At 45.7% G+C, this 24,873-nt stretch overlaps 1 protein-coding gene across 4 annotated transcripts in view; it reads left to right on the plus strand.

Annotated features, from left to right (window-relative positions):
- plxna1b (plexin A1b) overlaps window positions 1-24,873 on the plus strand; it is a 198,054-nt gene that overhangs the window by 123,139 nt on the left and 50,042 nt on the right. For all 4 annotated transcript variants that reach the window (XM_085775985.1, XM_085775987.1, XM_085775986.1 and 1 more), the window contains exon 10: window positions 14,506-14,706. In XM_085775985.1, coding sequence (XP_085632111.1) covers window positions 14,506-14,706 — 201 coding nt within the window. The remainder of the gene's footprint in view (window positions 1-14,505; window positions 14,707-24,873) is intronic.

A 24,873-nucleotide genomic window follows, 5' to 3' on the forward strand; every position in this document is an offset into this window, starting at 1 on the left:
GGATTAGGAGATGAAATCAACATGTACTGTATGTATGTGTGCCTGGGTGGTAAATCAAAGCACAGAGTGACACGGTATGTACAGTACTGTATGCATTTAGAAAAGGAGCATATATGGAAATAGATTCAGTCAAGCTCATCTCGGTGAGACTTTGATAAAGCTCAGGAAATAACATTCATGTCATCTCGTTTTAATTCAAACTTCTTCTCTATGTGCTCCTGCGTTCCTCTGCGCTCCCTCACTTCTCCCATTTACCCCACATCTCTCTTTCCATCTCTCTTCTCTTCTCTCCCTCCCTGCATCGCTACTCTGCTTGGAAACGAAGGGTGTGGGCGGACAATCTCACAGTCCCTTTCAAGGTTCAAAGTCCCTTTTCTTCCTCTGCTTCCCGCGCTCCTGCGCTGTTCTACATGTTGCTGCCTTATTAAGTTGTTCCACTCTCTCCTTCACCCTCTCTCTCTCGTCGTTCTCTGTCTCCCTCCATCCCTCCCCCACAGTAAGTGTCTGGTTGGTCACAGAACATGTTTCTGGTTTCTGCCTCCTAATGAGGCTGCCTCAACTTTGCACACGCACACTTTCTCTCACATGCACATACGGTACATGCCTCCATGTATGAGCCACTCCCTGCAGCTCATGTGGATGCAGTATTCACCTTTAATGTTACACACTTGCACACTATTTGTTTTTTTGTTTGTTTCTTTTCACTTAACCTTTATTTTAACAGGGAGGTCCATTGAGAGCAAGCAATCTTTTTCAAGGACGCCTTGCAATTCAACACAGTCCAAAATACATAGAAACGGAGAACGGAGAAAATACAGATCACAATACGTCAATGCGTACCGTACATAAATATGGAGTGGAAAATATGATAGAGAACCAAACTAAGAATAACAAGAATAAGGCTGAATACTCTGGACCGCGACATTAAGTAGAGCTTTGAAAGCCTCTATTGAAATGAGTTTAAGTTTCAGTGCGTCCTGTAGTTTATTCCTGTGGGGTGGGGCATAGAAGGTGAAGGCGGTCTTTCCAAGGTTGGTGTTCACATAAGGAATATTCAGACTGATATGAGACTGTGAGCGTGTATTTAAAAGTGAGGTTAAATATGATGGCAGCTTCCCAAGTAGTTAGATATCACGAGTCTATAATATTATCTATACAATATCTTGTAGATTTTTATACACTTCCTTTAATCTCTATTGCCAATCTCTATAGTGAGAAGGATTTTTTTGTCTCACTCCTCATCCTACTGGCCGGTACACACACACGCACACACACGCTCTCTCCAACAAACACATGGCTGCTAGCCAGCTGCTACGTAGCAGACGAGTGAATTAGGGCCGAGGCTGTCCTACCTTTGACAAAATGATGAACGACATGTCATGACATGGTCTTACACGACTTACACTAATTAAGGAATGATTTGTGATTTGGAGAAAGGCCTCCATTAACAATATGGCCCAGAATGTAAATAAAACTTTGCATCCCAACTAAGAACATTTATCACTTACAACGGCCAGTTGTTTGGCTCATTGAAATTATTCGTTAAATTATGGAAGATAATCAAAACAATACAACAGAGCAGGTACAGCTGCAGCACAACTCGCAATATGTGATTTTGAACTGTAAAAATATTTATCATAGAAGCATCTGCACTGCTAAAAACCCCCAAGATAAGATTATATGATAGAGTTGTGTGTTTTTGATGAACAAAACCACTGATACGTGATGTCTTCTTGCTTCCTGAGCAGTTTTATCATATTGAGACTTTGAATATTTTGAATAACTTCACATTATTTCAGCAGATGAATTGGCCGTCATCTCTCAATACGCTCCGTAAGCTTTAGTTTTCCTTCCTACTCGGCTCTTTCAACTCTCTTCATGTCCATAAGGACAAACAAACGGCTTGTAGAAGGAGATTAAGATTGTTGTTGTTGTTTTTTTTAGTTTCTGTGTTTGCATGCGTTTCGTTGAGTGGCTGCCACCTGTCCAACACTTGCAGTTCAAACAGGGCTGAATTGATTATATTCTACATTATTGTGTTATTATTATTATTGTTTTATCACTCAGCATTATTTATGAGTTCTGTGGGAGAGGCTGGCAGCCGCTCCTCTGGAGTCTCACAGCCAGAACATGTGACACAACATGTCTGCATGCTGCTTTTGGATAAAAGGGTCCTGTCAGTGTCATGTAGCAGGTTATGATATTAATGTATAGAGGACCACAGTGAGGCGGAGATGTGCCCCTTTGGTTCAAGGTTGCAGACGCGTCTGAGGTTTTTCTATTTGAGACCTCTGTCGCAAAGCCTGGGGGGCATGTAGACACGCGGAGGGGGAGCGTTCAACACTCTCTATATACCCCCTCTTGTCAGGCCCCTGTGACACACACACACAGACACACACAAAGATGCATACATACACTGTCCCTCTTATGTGTACCCGTGTGCCCCACTTGCTCCTCTGTGGCCACCCATGCCATCTCATCTCTCCCTGAGGCTCTCCGTATCGCTTTACTTCATTATTTAGCATGTTATTTTTTCTCCTCCCTGATCTATAGTCCCCACATCACACAGGCAGCTAATTAATTATGGATGGACTTAGGGGGTAGTAGAGGGAGATGAGGTGGGGGGGCCTTTAAAAAAAAAAAAAACGACCAGACACCCGCCTCATTACATATGCGCAGTGTTTTTGGAGTTTTATTAATTTATATCTTGTCAGGCTACGCCAAAGCCTTCAGAACTCTTTTGGCTTTTTAAAACATTTATTTATTTATATAGCATCCCGCTCTCGCTTTCGTCTTCATCCCCTCTCACCCCCCATCCTCCCTCCCTCTCTCCATCCCTTCACCCCACCTCATCTATGTCTTGATTTTAATCTCTCACCTTCCACGTATCTGCATGAACACACACACACACGCTCTCACACTTGCCTGCCGACAGTCTCATTATCTGCTCTTGGCGGATGTTAAAAGGTGTTTTGCTCACCTACGAGTAGAGATTATCTCATCCACCCGCCAAACACTTGTTTTATTTTTTATTTATATATATATATATTTTGCATTTGGTGTGGAAAGAGGTGGCGTGGAAAACATCAGAGCGCATGGAGAATGAAGGCAGGAATATTCCAGCACAGGCTTGACCTAGAACGACAGCTGCTCTGCTTTGAGAAAGCTCACAGCGACGTTCAATCAAAAACTCTCATCTGGGCGTTTGGAAGTGAGATATCAAAAAATTTAGGTCAAGCATTGTACAATTGTAAGAATGCTACTGTGAATAAATGATGGTTTGGGCTTATTTTTTGTGTGTCGAGAAAACGGAGAGGTGTTTATTTAATTAAATAAATGAATTCCTAAAATATGTAGCACCATCAAGTAATCGTAATACATCGGATTTTTACATATCCTGTGAAATAATGAATGCACAATCATTTAGGAGTTTATATTGTTGGGGATTTGCATAGGAGTTTGGTGATTGACAATAATTATTAAGCATTAATAATCAATAAGCAGGTCAACTAATTTATTAATTATTGAGTTTAATTGATAAATTAATAAAGTTAGGATTAGCGGTATTGACTAATAATTACTAGAAAAAAAAAGAATAGTTGTATTATTAATTAAAGTGAATTAATTAATAATAACTGCGGGGCACCACCCTGAAATCAGGGATCAATGACCAAACAATCAGTCTCGATTATAGAAATCTCTTATAGAATAGAATAATCAATTAAATATGAAGGCGTAAAGTCGAGCACAGACCCTGATAACCAGCTTTAGCGTCACAATAGAATGTACACAAACAACCACAGAACAACTACTTGAGTTCAAGGACATTTATTACTAAAATCATCTAATAGTACACACTCAAGTTCAGGTAATTCAAAGGAATAAACAGTTCAGCAGACATACACTCTCAATGGCTTAGAATGAGCGTATGATGTGTGTGTGTGTATATAGGCTGTGTGTGTGTGTGTGTGTGTGTGTGTGTGTGTGTGTGTGTGTGTGTAGCCTAAGAGGGGGAGGAGAGACGTCGAGTGACGTCAGAGGGCGTCGAGTGACGTCGGATGGCGTCACGGACGGCGCGCTCGTTCGAGTGAGACAATGGACACTATGTGGCTGTTTCCACGTGTTCCTCAGGTCCACACACAATGATCACAGTCACGTCGCTCACACTGATCACTCTGATACGAACTCTCGTGTTGGGACGCGTGTTTGGGGCGGAGTCCCTTATGGCGGCCCGTTGTGTTACATAGGCAGGTATATGTGTGTGGGTGTGTGTGTGGGTGCGCGGCTGCGCACGTGTGTGTGAGTTAGTAGAGAGGAAAAAGGAGAGAGAGAAGAGGGAGAACGGCGGCTAAAAGGGGGCGATCGGTTATATTAGTCAGGGCTGAACCCAATCGGTATCCAACTACCACAGTGAGAATAAAAGAGCTGCACTCTGATATCTTCACTGGTCTTCTGACGCGGATACGGAGAATTGCGTTCAGCACGTGACTAAGACCTAGTTAATATAACTAGTAAACATCGATCGACCACTCTAGTTAATACAACTAGTAAACATACAGCAAAACACAATCAACATAACAGGACGCGGAGGTCCTAATAAAATCACGCTTAATTCTAGTCGCTGCCCAGACAAAAGCTCTCTTACTGAAGCGTGCTTCCCAGTGCTGATGAGGTCCGTCGACCTGATGGCCTGGGGCTGCTGTAGCGTCCCACAGCGGAATAAAACTGGTCGTCCTCTGGAAGGGTGGCAGAAAGGAGGGCCAGCTGAGTTAACTCTGATGAGGCGGAATCCTCGGCGGAGTCCGGCGTCGGCGCGTGAAGAAAGGCGACCTTCACGACTGCAGCAGATGTGGGGGAGAGGGAGCGGCAATTGCTCGGAGGTCTCCCCAGGATCCAGGTGTTTCAGATGAAAGTTGAGGCAGTTTACTTGTCCAGCAAGCTCAGAACTGCGGCCTAGGTATTGAGTCCAAACGTTTGGTGCGCCCCCTTTAGTAACTTGGTTGCGTGAAGCCGGAGCTCCTTGCAGCACTTCGTTACCTGGGAAAAAGCATGGGGCTGCGCGTCGCCGCAGCATTTAAACCTTCGGTGACGTCACGGGGTTCCCTGGGGTTTCCCCCAGGTACTGACCAATGGGAGGCCAGAGTTTGAACGTCTGGGTGGAATCATACCTAGGTGTGATTTAACGGGCGTTGTCTGCTGTCGCACATTCCTTGTCCCCTGCTGGTTTTATGGCCCTTTGTTTGAGAACATGTGGGTTGAGGTCCCAACATCCCCCCTTTGGTCCGAAGAGTGGGTTAGAGTCCAGTCTTTGGAGCAACAGAAGGGCTGAATAATCCGCATGTTTCCTGCGGAGAAAGTCTTTAACAGTCCAACAGTTCAAACAGTTCATGTAGCACTGGTTAAGAGGCTAGTGTCTGGGCATTTATGCAGAGGCACGTCTGGGCAGGACGTCTTAACTACTAGCAACTCTTAGCAACTATGTTATCACATGTTACAACACATCATCACCTCTATCATGTAATAACAGTAGAAGAAAACAAAACGAAAGCAAAACACATCTAAGAATTGAAAAAGAGGAAAAGAGAACATTTGTTAATAAAAGGGGTTAGTAGGCCTCTCTTTCACCCCTTGGGGTGAATTGGCCAGTGGTGTGTTTGAAGTGTTGTTGAGTGTCTCTTTTTCCAGAACCCGACATTCAAAACCAATTTCAGTTTATAGCTGTTCAATAACTGGTAAGCTTAAATAAACTCCTGTTCTGAACATTGTGGATAGACTGAAATTGGGATAGCACTGCCAAGGTTATCTACTAGGTGTACTTGGGAGGGCTGTACAGTCGTGGTAGTGGCAGCGCCTAAGAATCTGCTCTACCGTGGTCCGCGGGACCAAGTAGGGCGGGATTCTGCCTGCACTAAGACTCTTGCATCAAATCTGACTACGCGTATGTAGGTTATATCCTCTACCCCCCTTTTCCCCAGCTCACAAAGTAGACTTTATTAACCAGCAGGGAAGAGTTCCTGGCTTAGTTATGCTGGCAGGGGTTCTGTGTTTGACCCCCTCAAAGGGTCAGATACCACCTGACAAAGTGGCTTTATCTTACGCATTACTTCGGTTAAGCATGCATGTAGAAGGTTTGTCAGTTCCGACACCTGGCGGTCACTTCCTTGGTGACCTTGGTTCCTCCGGTCATACTTACCTTCTCGCGTAGCGTTCTTGTTGTATCCTCCCCCCTGCGGGAGGAAGTTACGCTGGGCTGATTTACCTGGCTGATCTCTTCTGTGGTTTTGCCAACCACCCTGGCGGCCGTCCGAGGCTGCTTGCCTGGCGGCTCTGTTCTGAGGGATTTCGCTGCCCTCAAGTGTCAAGTCGGTGTCTTCTGTCACCTGTATCCCCAGGACCCTGGCTTCGGGTTGGAGACCCGGGGGTTTCCAACCCGTCTCCTGACGCAATTCCCACACCATCTGTGCATGTTTGCGGATTTCTTTCATGGGGGGATTGTGGGTCCTGTACATTAGTGAGACATCATACCTAACCAGATCGTGGAGATTGTGAACGAATAGAGATTTGAAAGCCTGGTCTTCTTCTAACCCTGGTGCGTGGCGGCCTCGGAAAAAGGCTACCTGCAAGCGTCGGTAGTATTCCCTCGGAGGTTCTGTCTTCTTTTGGGTGACTGCGTAGGCACCCATGGCGGCAGCGGTGGGATCATTGTAGAGGGAGTACTCTTCCCTCAGAGCTCGACAAAGAGCTGAATAAGTGTCCCTGGTTGTCGGAGGGAGAGATTCCATGAACACATGGACGCTTCTGGATGTGGTTTTCCAGACAAGCTTAAGTTTCTCTCGTGTGGAGGGGCGAGGAAGATCAAGCAAGCAGCGTTCAACCTCCCGGAGGTAGTCATCAACACTAGCCTCGGGGTCCCCTGGGTCGAAGCGCTCAATATCCCCAGCAAGGGATTCAAGTTGACGAGTCCTTAAGCCTCGTTCATTGGAGAAGCCGTAGTCTGAGTCCTCTGAGGTGAGGTCACGGTCGTCTCTATACCGTCGAGAAGGAACGACTTGATGGTGGTAAGGATCACGAGGATCAAAGGCACCAGCACCCTGGTGGGTCGGAGGATGATACTCTCTCCATTGCGACGAAGTGACTGGATCGTCAAAGCGCAAGAAAGTACGATTGCGTGCAGACGGGGGGGCACTGCTGTATGGGGGGACTCCTGGGTCCCCATAAAAGGATGTCGATGGCGGTTGGTAGCTCACCATGGCTCTCGCGTTGCCTGAAGCTGTGTATCCCAGGGGGTTACTGTATTGGTAGTCTCCAGGGTACGGCTCTGGCAACCTAGTGGGCCCAAATGTCCTTTGACTCGCGGCTGTGGGGTAGTTTGGAGAGAATGGTTCCCAGGGCTGGGGGCCCTCCCACCGTTGTGTGTCTGACGCGGTTTGCCTGCCTGACCAGGCTGGCTCAAGTGTCGGCTGGAGGTCACGTCCCTGCCCACGGGTCAGACTGGACCTTTGATCATGAGCCTGAACGTCTGAGTCGTACCCACGTGGGTACTCTGCCGGCTCCGTGGCAGATCTCTCAGGGGCGTAAGCTTGTGAGCTTACTGGCGGTTCAGGGTCTGAAGCTGGTGCACAACTTACCTGTACAATTTCGTTCTCTTTGTCCTGGACCTCCTGTTCCAGGCGGGACTTCTCACTTCGCAAATAGGCGAGTTCTTCTTGGGCTTCTCGTGCCTGAACTTCGGCTTTGCGCTGATAAAGCAGGGCAATTTGACCCAAAATGTCTGGGATGGTGCGCTGCGGCTTCCCAGTAGGATCATTAACATAGCTAATAAGTTCCTCAAGCTTTTCTTCGCACGTGTCGAGGCGGTAGCTATTCAGTCTCTCTCTGTCATCTATGGAGAGACGGATGAGTCCAGCGACCGCATCCTGCAGGGCTGCGTCGCATTGACTTTGGGGAGCTTCTGCTCCTTGTGCGCGGTGACCCTGGTTACTCATTGCGCAGTGAGGGTTTACACCTGTGGGTCAACTGTGTTGGCGAAAGAAGAAAAAAAAAAAAAAGAGAAAAAAAAAAAAAAGCCAACAAAAACGTTATGTTGTAAGCTGTTGCTGATGCACAGGTGAGAGTAAACCTGTGACTTACAAACCTATAGGTTTCTACTAATTGCTCACAATTACAACCCTTAAATGTAATTGGTGGTTTAGCACCTCAGCGAGCAATAGTCGTGTTACCGGGTTAATTTCCCCCACAGTTGGATAACTTCCAACTGTTAGTAAGTGCTATTCATAAATACAATCTACTACTCCTTATCACACACTGTGACTGTTCACCAATTACCACTAGTTTTACTTGGCAGTACTATGACACATCCACTCTAGAGGGTGGGCGCTGAAGAATGCTGTTAAAGCAGATTCAGCTGTACAGTTCAGTGTTATTTGTGTACAAAATTTGTGACGAAAGAAGCTTTGCTGGTTTATCAAGGCCTCACACGGGGCGTCATTTATGTTGGGGATTTGCATAGGAGTTTGGTGATTGACAATAATTATTAAGCATTAATAATCAATAAGCAGGTCAACTAATTTATTAATTATTGAGTTTAATTGATAAATTAATAAAGTTAGGATTAGCGGTATTGACTAATAATTACTAGAAAAAAAAAGAATAGTTGTATTATTAATTAAAGTGAATTAATTAATAATAACTGCGGGGCACCACCCTGAAATCAGGGATCAATGACCAAACAATCAGTCTCGATTATAGAAATCTCTTATAGAATAGAATAATCAATTAAATATGAAGGCGTAAAGTCGAGCACAGACCCTGATAACCAGCTTTAGCGTCACAATAGAATGTACACAAACAACCACAGAACAACTACTTGAGTTCAAGGACATTTATTACTAAAATCATCTAATAGTACACACTCAAGTTCAGGTAATTCAAAGGAATAAACAGTTCAGCAGACATACACTCTCAATGGCTTAGAATGAGCGTATGATGTGTGTGTGTGTATATAGGCTGTGTGTGTGTGTGTGTGTGTGTGTGTGTGTGTGTGTGTGTGTGTGTGTAGCCTAAGAGGGGGAGGAGAGACGTCGAGTGACGTCAGAGGGCGTCGAGTGACGTCGGATGGCGTCACGGACGGCGCGCTCGTTCGAGTGAGACAATGGACACTATGTGGCTGTTTCCACGTGTTCCTCAGGTCCACACACAATGATCACAGTCACGTCGCTCACACTGATCACTCTGATACGAACTCTCGTGTTGGGACGCGTGTTTGGGGCGGAGTCCCTTATGGCGGCCCGTTGTGTTACATAGGCAGGTATATGTGTGTGGGTGTGTGTGTGGGTGCGCGGCTGCGCACGTGTGTGTGAGTTAGTAGAGAGGAAAAAGGAGAGAGAGAAGAGGGAGAACGGCGGCTAAAAGGGGGCGATCGGTTATATTAGTCAGGGCTGAACCCAATCGGTATCCAACTACCACAGTGAGAATAAAAGAGCTGCACTCTGATATCTTCACTGGTCTTCTGACGCGGATACGGAGAATTGCGTTCAGCACGTGACTAAGACCTAGTTAATATAACTAGTAAACATCGATCGACCACTCTAGTTAATACAACTAGTAAACATACAGCAAAACACAATCAACATAACAGGACGCGGAGGTCCTAATAAAATCACGCTTAATTCTAGTCGCTGCCCAGACAAAAGCTCTCTTACTGAAGCGTGCTTCCCAGTGCTGATGAGGTCCGTCGACCTGATGGCCTGGGGCTGCTGTAGCGTCCCACAGCGGAATAAAACTGGTCGTCCTCTGGAAGGGTGGCAGAAAGGAGGGCCAGCTGAGTTAACTCTGATGAGGCGGAATCCTCGGCGGAGTCCGGCGTCGGCGCGTGAAGAAAGGCGACCTTCACGACTGCAGCAGATGTGGGGGAGAGGGAGCGGCAATTGCTCGGAGGTCTCCCCAGGATCCAGGTGTTTCAGATGAAAGTTGAGGCAGTTTACTTGTCCAGCAAGCTCAGAACTGCGGCCTAGGTATTGAGTCCAAACGTTTGGTGCGCCCCCTTTAGTAACTTGGTTGCGTGAAGCCGGAGCTCCTTGCAGCACTTCGTTACCTGGGAAAAAGCATGGGGCTGCGCGTCGCCGCAGCATTTAAACCTTCGGTGACGTCACGGGGTTCCCTGGGGTTTCCCCCAGGTACTGACCAATGGGAGGCCAGAGTTTGAACGTCTGGGTGGAATCATACCTAGGTGTGATTTAACGGGCGTTGTCTGCTGTCGCACATTCCTTGTCCCCTGCTGGTTTTATGGCCCTTTGTTTGAGAACATGTGGGTTGAGGTCCCAACAATATAATTGTATGTGCATGTACAGGAACTGTGGCACTAGCCTCAGGCAGCAAAGCTAACATTGGCCTTTGAGGGAAAACAAATGCGGAGAAGTAAGGCAGGCCCTCTGGCTACTTGGCTTTGAACACAAGTTGGAGACTTGGATGTTCGCCATCATAAACACACACTTTGTAACATTTACACAAATATGCATTCCTCTGCAAAACACAGGTACGAATACACACTCCGAGAGCCCCAGTCCAGTCGTGGCGGTTGTGAGAGAGCTTATACTTCACAGCCTGATGGTTGATGTTCTGTTTGTTTGTTTGTTTGTTTGTTTGTTTGTTTGTTTACCCAGATTGTCATTGACTGTGAGCATCGGTGAGGGGGGAAAAAACTGAGTTTTTAATTTGGCGAAGCAGTTTTCTGCTACAGTATCCACATCTGTCGGTGTTACAAAATGCTTATGAAGATGTCAGAATGCAAAGACGGTGATCAAAATATCAAAATTGAGCAGATGTTTTTGTGCCGTGTTCTGGTGTGGAGAAACCATCTGCGGCGTGCATTCCTTCACGCATCCTTTCCACTTCACACACACACAATAAAATTTACTATAAATGGTTCTGACTGGTTACAGAGCAGCAAGATAAAGTGGACCTTTATCACGAAGTGGGCTGCTGCTCTGTGCAAAAAGAGGTTCTGGTTGGGTGCAAATAACTGTGTGTGTGTGGAAGTTCAGTCTGGTGAGTCAGATATTTACCTGAGTCAGCTCACTGAATACCTGCAACACTCCCTGAGGCATTTCCAGCACACACACACAGTCACACACACACCTTATCCCACAGATGTAGTACATACACAGACACAGTAGAAACAACACATTTCTAAACTGCACACAAGCATATGCCTCTCTCTTCCTCCCCTGTTGGTCTCCTTGAAATGAACCGGATGGAGTGTCACATCTGGCCACGAAAACCACAGCATCCGTCTTCGCAGATGAAATGAAAGCCGAGAAGTCAGGAAAAAGGGAAAAAGAGGAAAAAAAGGATCTTTTTCCAGCTTCAAACGAATCCCCCTGGTGAAATATTGTTTCAGTGTACTCTGCACTTGAGAGCCCTAATGCCAGCTTTGAACTGTTTTGGCACCTGTCACAAATACTGATGAAATACTTTCTTGCTCCGGAGGATTTTTTTTTCCTTTGTTTCTCCACCTTTTCCTCTCTGTCCTCTCTTTCCTCCCTCCCACCTCTGTCTCTTTCCTAAAAAAAAAAACTTCATACCTTTCAGTCTGAGACACGTGTATATGAGGAACCGGGGTAGTCGTGCTGTATGATTTCAGAATTCAAGCAACATGTCAGCCATGAACTCTCCCAGTGTGAGGTCACTTGCTGTGGGTTTTCATTACCATTTTAGTCAGATTCTTAAAGTCCTCCATGCAAAACACTGCAGTTTTGATTAATTTTTATACCACAACACTCCAACTTCTCTAAATTTTATATATATTTTGAATATTCTCTCCCAAAATTCACAAATCTGTTTTCCGTTTCCAAAGCTTGAACAATACTCTTAAAGATCACAATCATATTTAAGCATTGCACATGAGACGACTATATTGAACACTCTGTTGTTTCAGCTCTACCCTCAGATGACACCACGGAGGAATGAATGAAGGAAAGGGAGACTTAAAGGAAATATGACTGGCAGAGAAAACGACCAGCAGACAGCCAAGCTGACACAAAGTCGATAGGCGGATGAATAAAACATGGGTTGGCTGCAGCTTGCGCTATAGGCTATGCTAGCTGTTGGCACACTGGCCTCTGCACGCTGCAGCGTTAGCAGCAGGAGGCTGAAACGTTCCTGTTTTTGACACGTGGCTCTTCAGACGATGCCGAGCCCACGGCTTTTGACACGTGCATCTTGGAAGACGAGACTTCAAAATCTTCAAAAGTGCAAATCAATCTCTACAGTACCTTCTTCTATGCCCCACCCCTCTCTCTGTCTTCCTCCCTCCCTCTCTCTCTCCCTCTCTCTCTCTCCATCTCTGCTCCCATCAATTTTCAAGTCTTGTCTGAGGCTCCAGGCAGTTAATTAAATAGGATGTTGTCGGGGGGCTTTGGTACGTGGTGTGGATGAAGCTGCATGGATGGATGGATGGATGGATGGATGGATGGATGGATGGATGGATGGATGGATGGATGGATGGATGGATGGGAGGATGATGCAGGGGATGGATAAAGAGGCAGAAAAGGTGGAGGTGGATCCGGGCCTTCCTCTCTGCCGCCTCACATTTCCAGGCTTAAACGTCTTTTCAATCTTTCAATCTCTTTGTCTCGTGTCTTTTCTTCTGGACTCCTCTTCTTCCTTTCATCACACCAGCAGCACCATCAGTCTTTCCGTTTTCACTTTGCCGTGTTCCCAATTAGACCTGCTTCTCTCCACTCTCTCCCAACCATCCTTCAATCCTCCCTTTTTACTCCACTATTCCCTCCCTCCCTCACTCCCTCCTTCCGAGCTATCCACTTTGCCCCCCCCCTCACCCACCTTCCTCCTACTTGATTATACACCAGTTCTTCTGAATCCCGGCCCCTTCCTCCTATAGTATTCCCCGCTCTCATTATGTGTTGTGCATGTGTTTGTGTGTGATCAGACACACAAGGCCAGGGCTAAGCAGGCTAATGAACAAACTCCGGCATTGTGCTCAGGCCCCGGGGACACACTGTAGCTTCTAATGTACAACGGCTCCGAGTAGAGGAGGGGAAAGAAAAATCCACTGACAGGGAGCCGGCGATCTGCTTAAAGGAGAAGCTACAACGAGAAGCGACGTGCCGGTCGTGTGCAGTGCATATTTTACAGGGATCTGGTGGATGTTTTCCTTGACTAAGCGCTTTCAGCTTGTCAGGATGAGTGTGTTGTCCTAAAACCTGCGACTCTGACCGGGCGGGACAACACTGTCAACTTCAGGTTCTCCTAGGTAGAGTAGATAGAGTGGAGAGGAGAAGAGGAAGAGTGATGGTGTTTACTGTGATTTTTGGAATAGTTTCTTTTTTTTTTTTACTGAAGTTTTCAAAGCCACATTTCTCAGAAAAGGCCAATTTGTGTTTCTGTTCTCTGCCTCACACATGTCTCTTATTATGTGAGTGACCTAACACTGCGTCTCTAGGTTGCAAAACTGTTATTTGTCAGCAGTGACCTGGTTTGTTATCCTTTTTGGCTCAAACAGCACGGCACTGGGTGGTGTAGGTTCCACCCGAGCTTTAACTCATGTTGTATAAGACGTGTAACCACCCCCTCCTCCCTCGCCCATGCTTTCTTTTTTTCTCATTCTCATTGTTGACGAGATCTGCACCGCTGCCAAATCATGGCATGAACACTGTAATGACTTCATTCCTTCCAGCGCATGCACACATGCATATCGAGGGAAGCGTCGCACACTCGGTGGACTGTCCTGTCTTATTCTAGTCCAATAATGTAAACACATGCACACGTTAATCCAACTGCACATTAGGAAACCTATTTGTCTGACACATCTATGCATGGACATACACACACACACACACACACACACACACACACACACCCTCCAGGGTTTTGTACTCCAGTGGTGTGAGACAGTAGATGGGTTTTTTCCAGATGATCTAAACTCTCTCTGTCAGCTCTGGCCAATATCAATGACTGATGTGCGTGCACACACACACACACACACACAAGCAAACACAAAGTTCACGAGCTCATTTACTCTACACATGAACATAATACACCAGGGTCCATCTTCCTGCCATAACAAATGCAGCATTGTTGTGCGTATACTTTTATTGGGTAGATGATATTTTGTGAACTCTGTATGTAAAAGCTTTTCTTGCTCAAGTGTTGTCGTGCAGCATCTACGTCTGGTCCGAGGCCAGTGGGAGTGTTGCACAAGCCCGTAACATGTGATGCAGTGCATCACAGCAAAGCTATTCAGGCCGAGTGTCTGAGCAAATCTAAGAAAAACATGTAACCCAGGGCTTGCAAACGCTTTTTCTTTTTTTTACTCTCATCAACAAACAAGCTGTTTATTTCATCAGCCCCTCTCTTATCTTACTGCTGTTTCTGCCTGTATTAAGCAAGATCATCCTTTTTTATTCCATAACTGTGTCCTGTAGGGGAAAACATGTTGAGTATCTCTTTTAAGTGATTTCTTTTTTTCTCTTTTTGACTCTGCAGGACTGCCCTCAGATCCTCCCCTCAACCCAGATCTACATCCCCGTCGGTGTGACCAAGCCCATCACCTTAGCCGCCAAGAATCTGCCCCAGCCTCAGTCGGGCCAGAGGAACTACGAGTGTGTCTTCCACATCCAGGGGGAAACTCACAGTGTCCCCGCCCTGCGCTTCAACAGCACCTCCATCCAGTGCCAGAAAACACCGGTGAGTAAGACTGGAAACGACGTAACCCAAAGGGAATGGGTGGCACAAAATAAACTTTAGTTTTAGTAGTACTTTAGTTAGGCTTAAAGTGAAGTCATTTAACACTGTTACTCTTGAAGCAATAAAAGCTGCCAGGTAACTAAATCATGATCCCAGTACGGACATTGACTCGGTCAGGGTTAAATAATGGCCTCCTACAACTAATGACCACTTTAGACACTAACATGCTCATTGTGCTGATAGATCACCGTGCGCTATTTGGACACTAGTTTGGCCACCATCTAGATAAATGACCCGATGCTGATCTCTCACATTGCACTGATAGTTAGCAAATAGATATCGACGGCAAGAGTTCACATTTGAATTGAGACGCCGACATATATTAAAGTTACAGCGCATGGAGAATTTCCCCCCAGTCTATATTTGGCCCTAAATCATTATGGATTTTTCACGGTTTGTGCGATGCATCATTTAAATCATTGCTGCAACGGTCAGCCATGGTTTTGTTCCTCGCCTCTTTGGTTTTTTATGATGTATTTGTGGCTCTTGGCCTGCTGGGATGAGGTTTGTGCGCCAGATTAAAATGTTCACAAGGATGTTTTCTAATATGAATTTGTTAGTGTGTGTGTACGGAAAGGATTCAAAGATACACAGAGGTGTTTGTGCATGTGGGTCCATCTACAGTATGTGTTGAAATATGGTTTTCTGTGTGTATGTGTGTGTGTGAGGCTTCAAACTAGCGTGACAGATAAGAGGTAGCTAGCGTCGTGCTTCACTGAGGCTGAAAATGTGAAGAGGAAGTCTGTCTCTGAACCTAGTTGAGAGCGGATTGATCATGTTTACACCTTGACTCTATACCTCTCCCTCTCCCTTCCTCTCTCTGCCCGCACGGCTCATCTTTCTCTCTGCCTCTCTTCCCCCCTCCTCCGTCTGTCATACTTTCTTCTTCCCTCTATCCCCCCCCTCTTTCCTCGCTGCCTCTCCCTCATCTGTCATACACTCACTTTTTGCTGCCTGCCTCTGTCCCTGTCCCTTCTGTCTCGAGATATAATGCGGTACAGCAACACTGAGACGAGATGAGAGCTGGTGCTGTGCATTATGTTATAGATGAGGGTGAGGCTGCTGTCACTGCGGTGTGTCGTGCATGGAAGAAAAATAATTTGACAGATTAGACTAAGAGTAGAAACATCTTGAAGTTGTCTTATATACAGTAGCTAATGAGCTTTAACACCTTCAAAAACTTTACCAAAAGTTGTTAAACATCGATCGTCATATCTGCATGGCTTGTGCAGACAGATATTTTCAGCATCAGTCTCTGCGTAGCTGCATTGCATGCTGGGTAGCCACTGTGACAACCAACACACTTATTTGATCCCGTCCGTATCGACGGGCAGTCTTCAGGTCCTGGCACACGCTAGCCAGTTGTTTGTGAAGGCGGCGCTAATTAGCTAGCGATAGGGTTGTCTCTCCGCCGAGATGTCGGTTTATTGACTGTTTATTGTTGCTGCAAGGCCAGTGCTAATCAGCAGCGAAGCCTTAGCCCCCAGTCCAAAGCAGAATTTCTCCATTTGATGTCCACAAAGTAGACATGCTAGCAGCAATTAGCCTTGGGCTGTCAGCACTTAGCCCTTGTTAGCAATTAGCTGTGCCAACTTGACTTGCGCAGTCAGATATCGACGCAGCGCGAGCATCGAGGCCACACTGAGATTCAGGGGATGAAAAAGGTGCCATCTGCATGAACTTGCCATAAAGGCATAATTCATCCAGGCCTGAGCTTATGAGTATAATTATGTGTCATGAATTATTAGCATGAGTGTCTTATTATAGCTCTGAAACAGTATTTCAAAAGAATGAGGGTCTTAAATATTAGTTTATCCTTTTATAGACCTTCACATCTCCACTTTTCATGCGCACCCCTCCATGTTTGTTCCCACTTTGACAGTGTTCAGCACCAACTCAATGAATCATGTATGGCTCTGCAGTAGAAATAGACTTCATCTGTAATGCTGCGTACACACTGCTGCCTCGGTTTGTAGGCATGCACACAGCTGTGGGGATAGGGGTTAATCAGTGTCTCTGCGTGTGTGTGTGTGCGCACATGTGCATCCTTCAATACGCCTAAGGCTATGGATCCCAGGATAGCTGTGTTTGCGTGTGTTTGTATGTTTGGCTGTGAAATTTTCATTATACCACTGCAGGAGGACTGTTAGTGGTGGTGGTGTGTGTGTGTGAGGGTCTTGCTAATCAATGGGATAAACACAGGGGTGCTAATTTAAAGTTTAGCCATGCGTTTGAGATACACATGAGTGTTTACCACTGTGTCAAATAGAGACACACACTTGTTGGAGAGACAAGGACGAAGGCAGAGACAAAAGTGATGTGGCACAAATTCCTATAAAGTGAGGAGGGAGAGAGAGGAAGGGCAAGATACGTCAAGCTGGAGAAGACAAAGCAGAGGATAAACACAGGAGGTGAGGAAAGAAGGACAAGAAGAAAAAAAAAGGACATCGGAGTGGTAATATCAGACGGCAGCGGAAAATGGCACAAAATGGAGATTAGAGCAGACAAGGCAGGTGAGGGGAAATTGTTGCACAGTCGACAATTTCAGGTGAGATGAACGGAGAAAAGTGAGAGGGAGAGTGATATTGAAGCGAGCGGCTCCAAAGTCTCTCCTGCGGCCAATATTCGTTCCCCTTTCTTTCACACAATGTCATCACACCATCCAAAAGGGAAAAAAGGAGCGATCCACAGGATATTCAGGATATCCAGAGCCGGATCATGTTTAAACTCCGGCTTCCCATACTTAACTCCGTTTACAGTGACCGTGAAAACTCAATACTCTTATATAGTATCCCCTAACAGGAGGCTGTCAATAACATACTGTATATGTGATATACGATAGTGTAACAGCAGCTCTACACTAACCTCGTTTGGTATTGACTATCCATATCTGCTTAAGGAAGAATAAGACTGGTGCGATGGTGTTTCTGTATAAGGTTTCTGAACATACCAACTGATCCCAAAGGGGAAAGAGCAAGTGTATCGTACGGCATGAGAAAGAATGTGGTATTTGAGAAAGGTTTGCTTTTGTAAGCACAGAAATAAAACAAATAATAGGCCACCGCAGACTTTGAAGAATCATAGTTTTAGGGGAAAAAAGGGTGTGAAAACTTGCTCAGAGCTCCAAATGTTGCTGTGTTGCAAAAGGTTTGTATTGTTAAAAGGAAATGGTTCATCACACACTTTTCTCACTTTTGAAGTTGGGGACTAAGCCAAACATAATTTAACATTTTTTGGAACCTGTGAAAGTTGATGAAATGGCAGATTGTCCAAGGTCCCACAGCAAGTTACTTGGAGGGAAACACTCATCATTTTGTTATAAAAAAAATAAAATAAAAATAAGTGCGGATTCCTCTCCATATTTCTCGGTGCCAAACAAGCCCACATTACCACTGACACATACGGAGCCATCCGCCAGGCCTTATGGTAGCAGTTAACTCTGGTCAGCAGCAACCAAAACAACAAGCTGGTGTCTACATCGGTTCCTTCCGGATGTCTGACCCGGCCCGGGCAGCTCCCGGTGTGTGTGTGGGCCAATCAGAGGCAGAGGTGAGGGCGCAGGGGCCAATAGGATGCTGAGCTGTGGGCTGGGGAGTTGTGCTCAGAGCGCCAGAGGGGTCGTGGGAGCGAATAAACACATGTACACATGAAGGCCGCACATACAAATGACCACACTGCGGGGTCAGAGAGGCTGGTGCAGCGCGGCTGGGTGTCGACCGAAGGCCAAGGTTGAGAGAAGAGAAGTGAACTGTTGAGGACTTTTCCTCTCTCTGTTGCTTTATCTCTCTCTGTTTTTAGTTTTTCTTTTTTGTCCATTTGTACTTCAGTGTCTCCATGTTCGCCCTCTCCTCTCTCCCCTCTTTATCCTTCTTTCTTGTTTCTCCCTGGAGGGCAGGAATGAGAGGACAGATAATATCAGCGCGGGCCTTACACCATTACCTTCTGTCTGATAAACCACTCGGCCACTCCATCACCCTCTTTCTTTCACTCCTTCACCAGAGAGGATGAGGGAAAAAAAAGAAAAAGAAAAGAGAAACAGACACAGGGGCAGGAGGAGAAAATCTAGTTTAGGATAGGGTGGTGTGTGTGTCTGTGTTATTCTTCTGTGTGTGTAGAGAGCAGCTGTTTGTTAAAGAAGAGATGGGAAGTATCAGGGGTCCTGATGGCATCCAATTAAGGCAGATAAAATGATGATGAATTGCAGTCGGGCAGCAGAGACGTACGCTCCGGTGTGCGCATGAGCTCATGCACACACACACACACACACACACACACACACACACACACACACACATACACACATACAGGAAGACGGCAGAAGGAAGGAAACAGGGAAAGCAGCTGCACAGACTTGGAGAAGATTGTTTTGGGGAAAATAGAGAGGGAGAGATGGAAGAAAGGCAAGGAAGTTTGGAGGCAGAGCTGCGAAGAGAGAGATGGAGGAGGAGGAGGAGAGGGAGAAAGGGGCGAAGGGAGGGAGGGGGGGAGGGGTGCAATGAGACCTTACCGAGGGTTTTTAAGGAGAGAGGACAATTTGCTCTGCACCGATGGGAAATGAAGGGAGGATGGCGGACACGAAAGACGGATAGATGGATGGACAGATGGATGGATGGCTAGATAGACAGAGCAAATAGAGGTCTAGAGGAGAGGCCAAACATGTCTGCAGGGAGAGTGGTTAACACAAACCTCACTGGTCTAATGGTGTCACACACCCTTCAACCCATGTGTGTGTCAGAGAGGGAGGGAGGGAGGTTGAGGCTCAGCGCTGATACAAAGTCCTTTTCTCCGACTTTTTGAGTTTATGTTAAAAGGTTTAAGTAAATGTAGAAACAAAAAAAGATAGTTTTTTTTAATGAAAATGCATTATAACATGTACATACATTTGCACATGCACAGAGCTCCCGGTGGCCGAGACAGGACTAATGAGGCCTCGGTGCTGGTCATCGGAGGGTAGGAGCAGTGGAGCATGGTACAGCCTGGTCTGGCATGGCCTGGCACAGCTTAATGAGATATAAACACTAGACCTGCCACTGCAGTCAGCCACAGCACACACTGACACTGTTTTAATTGGCCTGCAGACTCTGTATGTGTGTGTGTGTGTGTGTGTGTGGTGTGTGTGTGTGTGTGTGTGTGTGTGTGTGTGTGTGTGTGTGTGTGTGTGTGTGTGTGTGTGTGTGTGTGTGTGTGTGTGTGTGTGTGTGTGTGTGTGTGTGTGTGTGTGTGTGTGTGTGTGTGTGTTGAGTGTGTGCTAGGTAGCATGGGAAACTCTCTGGGATTTACTGTGAGTTGCTGCAGGTTGAAGACCGTCCATTGTTCCCTGATCATGTGCTGCCTCAGACAGAACGGACCAGATTTAGATGTTGAGGCACATTGTGTTTGAAGTTTTGTCTCGTGAAGATCATGAGACAAACACCAGTTGAGTTCTTTGAAAATAAAACAGAGAGAAAGAATGATCCATTTCAATTAATAGGCTTCTGTTTTGTGGTTGATATAATCTCTTTTCCTCTCTTTCCCTCTTTTTCCCTCTCATCCATCCCTTCTTTCTCCGGCCTGCTCCCCTTCTCTTTCCCTGAGTCATCTTCCTGTCGCCATCTCTCCCTCCTGCTGCTCCTCTCCTGCCTCCACCTCCCTCTTCATCTCCAGTCCAGTCATCGACTCACTACCTCTCCTCCTCCCTGACAGGTGACGAGCAGAGCTCCCACACCCCTGTCCCGGATAAATAAGAATTAATTGCTGCTTAGCTATCAGCATATGCCAGCTTCTCCACCCCATCCTCCACCTCACCTTCATCATCTTTTTTTCCCCCCATTTCTGCCTCTCTCTCCTTGTATCGCCGCAATCTGTAACCTTTACTCTACATCTTCCTCTCGTAGCTGCGCTTCTCCCTCGATTTCTCCAGGATGAGTTGATGGGCAAGTGAAGGAGAGGAGAGGAGAGGAGAGGAGAGGAGAGGAGAGGAGAGGAGGTGCTTCAACCAGAGAGAAGACCTCATCTCTCCGTCTTACTGTATTTACAGCTGTTTTAAATACATACCATAGTCTGGTATGGATGGCACAGCTCAAACACAGTGATGGTGAATAAACCAATTCCCATTTCCATATAACATAAGTAATATTCTGTAACAGCCTTAATATTTGGCTTCGTAACTAAACGAATAAGAAGCTTTTACTACAATATTTATCGCCCCAAACAAAATTCTAAAATATGCAGAAGGAAATATGAAGACATCGGCAGAAACAGTGGCTTCATTAATAGTAAATGAAAGTGTCAGAGTAAAATAAAGGTGTAAGGAGTTAGTGTGAGTAGTACAACTTGGCTGCTATCCCCCATCTAGTAATGATTTGAACTTCACAGGAACTATGTGAAATGAATCAAGGGATGTCTCCATCACTAATGATGGGACAAACCCTCCTGGAAAATCCTCTGGTAGCCACCATGTGATCCGTCACACCTTCAGCTCTTCAGCATTTATAGCCACACGGCAACAACAGGAGAGCAGAGTCATCCGGTCCCCCTGACAGACGAAAAAAAAAAAAAAAAAAGTTTGCAGCGACAACCCTCTCTAATTTCTCCTTCTGGTTGAACGCGTTTCATGTATATGTGAGCGCTACTTCACAGATGGCGAGGTGCTGCATGCGCTAAAATGTGTTTGAGTGAATAGATATAGGTGTTGGTGGCTTGCAAAAAAAAAAAAAAAAAACTGGCTGTGTGACAGAGCTGAGGAGTAACGGAGGGGAGAACAGCCACCAGAAGAATGGCATGAGTTGACAGAGCTGGAGAAAAGAGTGAGGATATTGAAAAAAATGTGGACGTTTCTGCAAACGACCAAAAATCGGGCCTTTTGTCCGGGGAGAAGTGTAGTAAGCTTACACTAGCTTAATGCGTAGGCTGGAAAATAAGAAACATTGGCTATGGCAGCATTATTTTTCCCTCAAGCAAGCACTTTTCTCTCCCTCGCTCCCTTCTCTCTCTCTCTTTCTCTCTCTCTCTTTTTTTCTTTCCATCAATGAAGAAAGTATCTGTGCGCGCTTGTATGCAGACGTGTATGTGTGTGTACGTTTGTGTTTGTGTGTGTGTGCGAGTTTGTGTGCACAAGAGATAAGCTGGGTAACTGGGTCCAGCCATGCTCCAATCCTGTTAGCATTAGCGATTAGCACTGGCTAACAGGCCCCTATTATGAGCAGGGGCTGATTCCCTGCTGCCTGACCCCACACATACAGTACACGACACACACACACAGTGGCGCACACACACTAAGCTATAGGAAGGATTACCATTTGATCCTTGATTAGGAAGTCATATCTGCCTGGAAGATGTGCGTACAAAAGGACACTGTTGTGTCAACATCTATACATTAAACCGCAGTGTGTTTGCTGCAGTTTATTTCTTCGCCCCGGCTCAGACCAGTTTCCTCACTCTCAATGTGACTTCTGTTAAAAACTGTGTCACAAAACTATTTTAACTGTAGAATAATCTAGATTTCCAAGATGTGATGCGTCAGGTCATAATTTTTTGATGACTGTCGTGTCGTCGTCACCTTGAGAGAGCGAGGAGGAGGAGGAGGAGGAGGAGGAGGAGGAGGAGGAGGGGAGAGGAGATGAGGGATGAGGGGGGGGAAGAGGAACCTGCTCCATCCCAGGTATCCCAGGTTAAGGTCTCGCCCAGGGCTAGTTTGGTATTTTTAGCGGCCCACAGCTCGCGCACGCCTTCAAAATGACTAATTACCAGGCTGTGACCCTCACAGAAGGTAACGGTTGTTACTTCATACCTGCCTCCCTTCATCCCTCCTCCATCCATCCATCCCCTCCTCCTCCTCCTCCAGTGACAGATGTACAGCTGAAGAAGTGATGGAGCTGTAGCGTTTGCATCGGCCTGTTGTGAAGAAAAGTCTACAACTAGCCTCCTTTTATTTACTCCTTGCATCATTCTGTTTTTTTACCCTCTGGCAATTTCTTTAAATATCTTTCCAGGCCTCCTATTTTGTCCTTTACTTCTCTGTCTCACTGTTTCCCTGTTCTTGATGATATCATATCCATCACTCTTCTCTAAACTGCCTCTGCATCAGATTTAACACTCTTCTTCTCCTCTCTCTCTCTCTTCTCTATTTGCATACGTTGATCATCAGAAAACCCTGTCTTTGTCTCTCCACTCACCTTCAGTCTGTTTTACATATCCTCAGGTCAAATGCTGCAGACGACAGGATTGTTCCCGTCACCTTGTCATTCCAAACTTTATCCGATTTTAGGATTAAACCATAGAATATTGAATGTAGAGAGTTCATACCTCCATTTACATTCTCGTCTCTCCTTCACACATGCAAATCCTGACCTTTTCAGAGTAACGTGCTTCTTAATTTTTTTGCATTTTCACATTGGAATCTGCTGTGCGGTGAATAAACCATGTAGAAGGTGCATGCGTGTATTCCCTAAACTGTGCATTGTGCAACAATGCTGGTTCAGTATGAAAGTTTAATAAGCCTTTGGTGCAATGAGATGAGCTTTGGATCATAGCCTAACCTTTCCCATGCCTCCCCCACGCTTTACTGCCCATAAACACACATACACGCACATATACACTTCTCCCTTACGAAATATTCATGTTTTTGTCGAGGGAAGGTGCAATCCTTTCTCAACACAGACCCCCCACCCCCACCCCCTTTGAGGATGGATGTGCAAACATAGACACAAACCTGTAACGTTGAGGAAAAGGGGGCAAGCAGTGTTATTGTTGTAGCTGTCAGCAGCACCACACTGTGTGTGTGTGTGTGTGTGTGATGCAGGTTTTCAGGGAGAAAACCTGTCAGAGTGTAAAGCAGGGTCAAGAGGTCCACATACGTTTATCATGTATTTCCCTATCAGTGGTATCAGCTCCTCTCGTGTGTTTTCATTGGCTCGTCAGCTTGACCCGTCACTGCGCCGTAGCCCGTCTTCAATCCTGAAGGGAAATAACAGAGCAGCAAGAACTGATATAGTAAATGATGCTGGAATAGAAAAACGGGTAAAATATACAACTGTGCAAAGTTTTTGGCGGCGGATTACTGGAGGAAAATCCTCATTAAACTCCTGCTGTTTGACAGTAGATGTCTTTGAAATGTTGACTCAGACTGCGCCGACTTCCGTCCCGCACTGGAGGCTGGAAATAATATGGAAAGAAATGAAGGCCTGATGTGTGACAGAAACTGAGTGCTGTGGAGAAAACGTGCATTCATTTACTCTGTAGCTGAAATAGCTGGTTGATCAATGAATTACTCAACTTACAGAAGGCCGAGTTTACAGTTACTCCTTTGAATTAGTATTGGAAGAGAAAGTCCAGAGAATTAATTTGTCCAAACTATTCAAATGTGCCTATTTAATGGCTTTCTTATTTAGTTAACTGCCACATGTCACCAAGGGTTAAATTATGATGTCCATTTTTCAATATTTTGTGATATTTTACAGACTAAAACAATTTATTTGATTAATCAGTCATGAAAGTAATGGTTAGTTATCACGTTGGTTTATTTCTGCTCTCTCCTATTTCTCAACACACAGGTTATAACCCATAGAGCCGTTAGCCTGCATGGCCTCCTGTGGTTACATTAGGATTGGCTGTCCAAGATTTTACAAGAGCCAATGTACTTTTTGACTCTGGCCAACTCAAACAATTAGCAGACCCTTTTTTTAACCAGCACTCACTTGATTCAATGTTTATGTAAAATATAGCTTAATAGAGTTTTATTGCTGCTGCTGTTTTGGTTTCAACCACTCGCCGTTTTTATCCATTATGTCATGTTATGTTGTGTTTTTTTTCCCTCCACTTCTGAGATGAGTGCGTGAACGTGAGAAAACCACCTGTTGCTTTGTGCGAACAAGACCGATCGTGAGGAGAACAGTTGCTAAGTTTGAGACGCCTTCATCTGCTGCAACGTGAAGAATTACCTAAATGCAGTAGAGCTGCCCTCAGCGTGATAATAATACCCCTCTTATTCTCACTCCGTCTCTCTCTTTGCTTCCCTCCCTCACCATCTTTGTCCCACTTGGCTCTCTGGCCTTTCAGTCTGTGTTATCTCATCTGTTTTCCTCCACGCTCTCTCTTCCTCTATTCCTCTATCTCCTTCTCGCCGCCTTT

Source organism: Trachurus japonicus, chromosome 5 (assembly GCF_045865225.1).
Source record: "Trachurus japonicus isolate A0001 chromosome 5, Traja_1.0".
In the NCBI taxonomy this organism is placed as follows: Eukaryota; Metazoa; Chordata; class Actinopteri; order Carangiformes; family Carangidae; genus Trachurus; species Trachurus japonicus.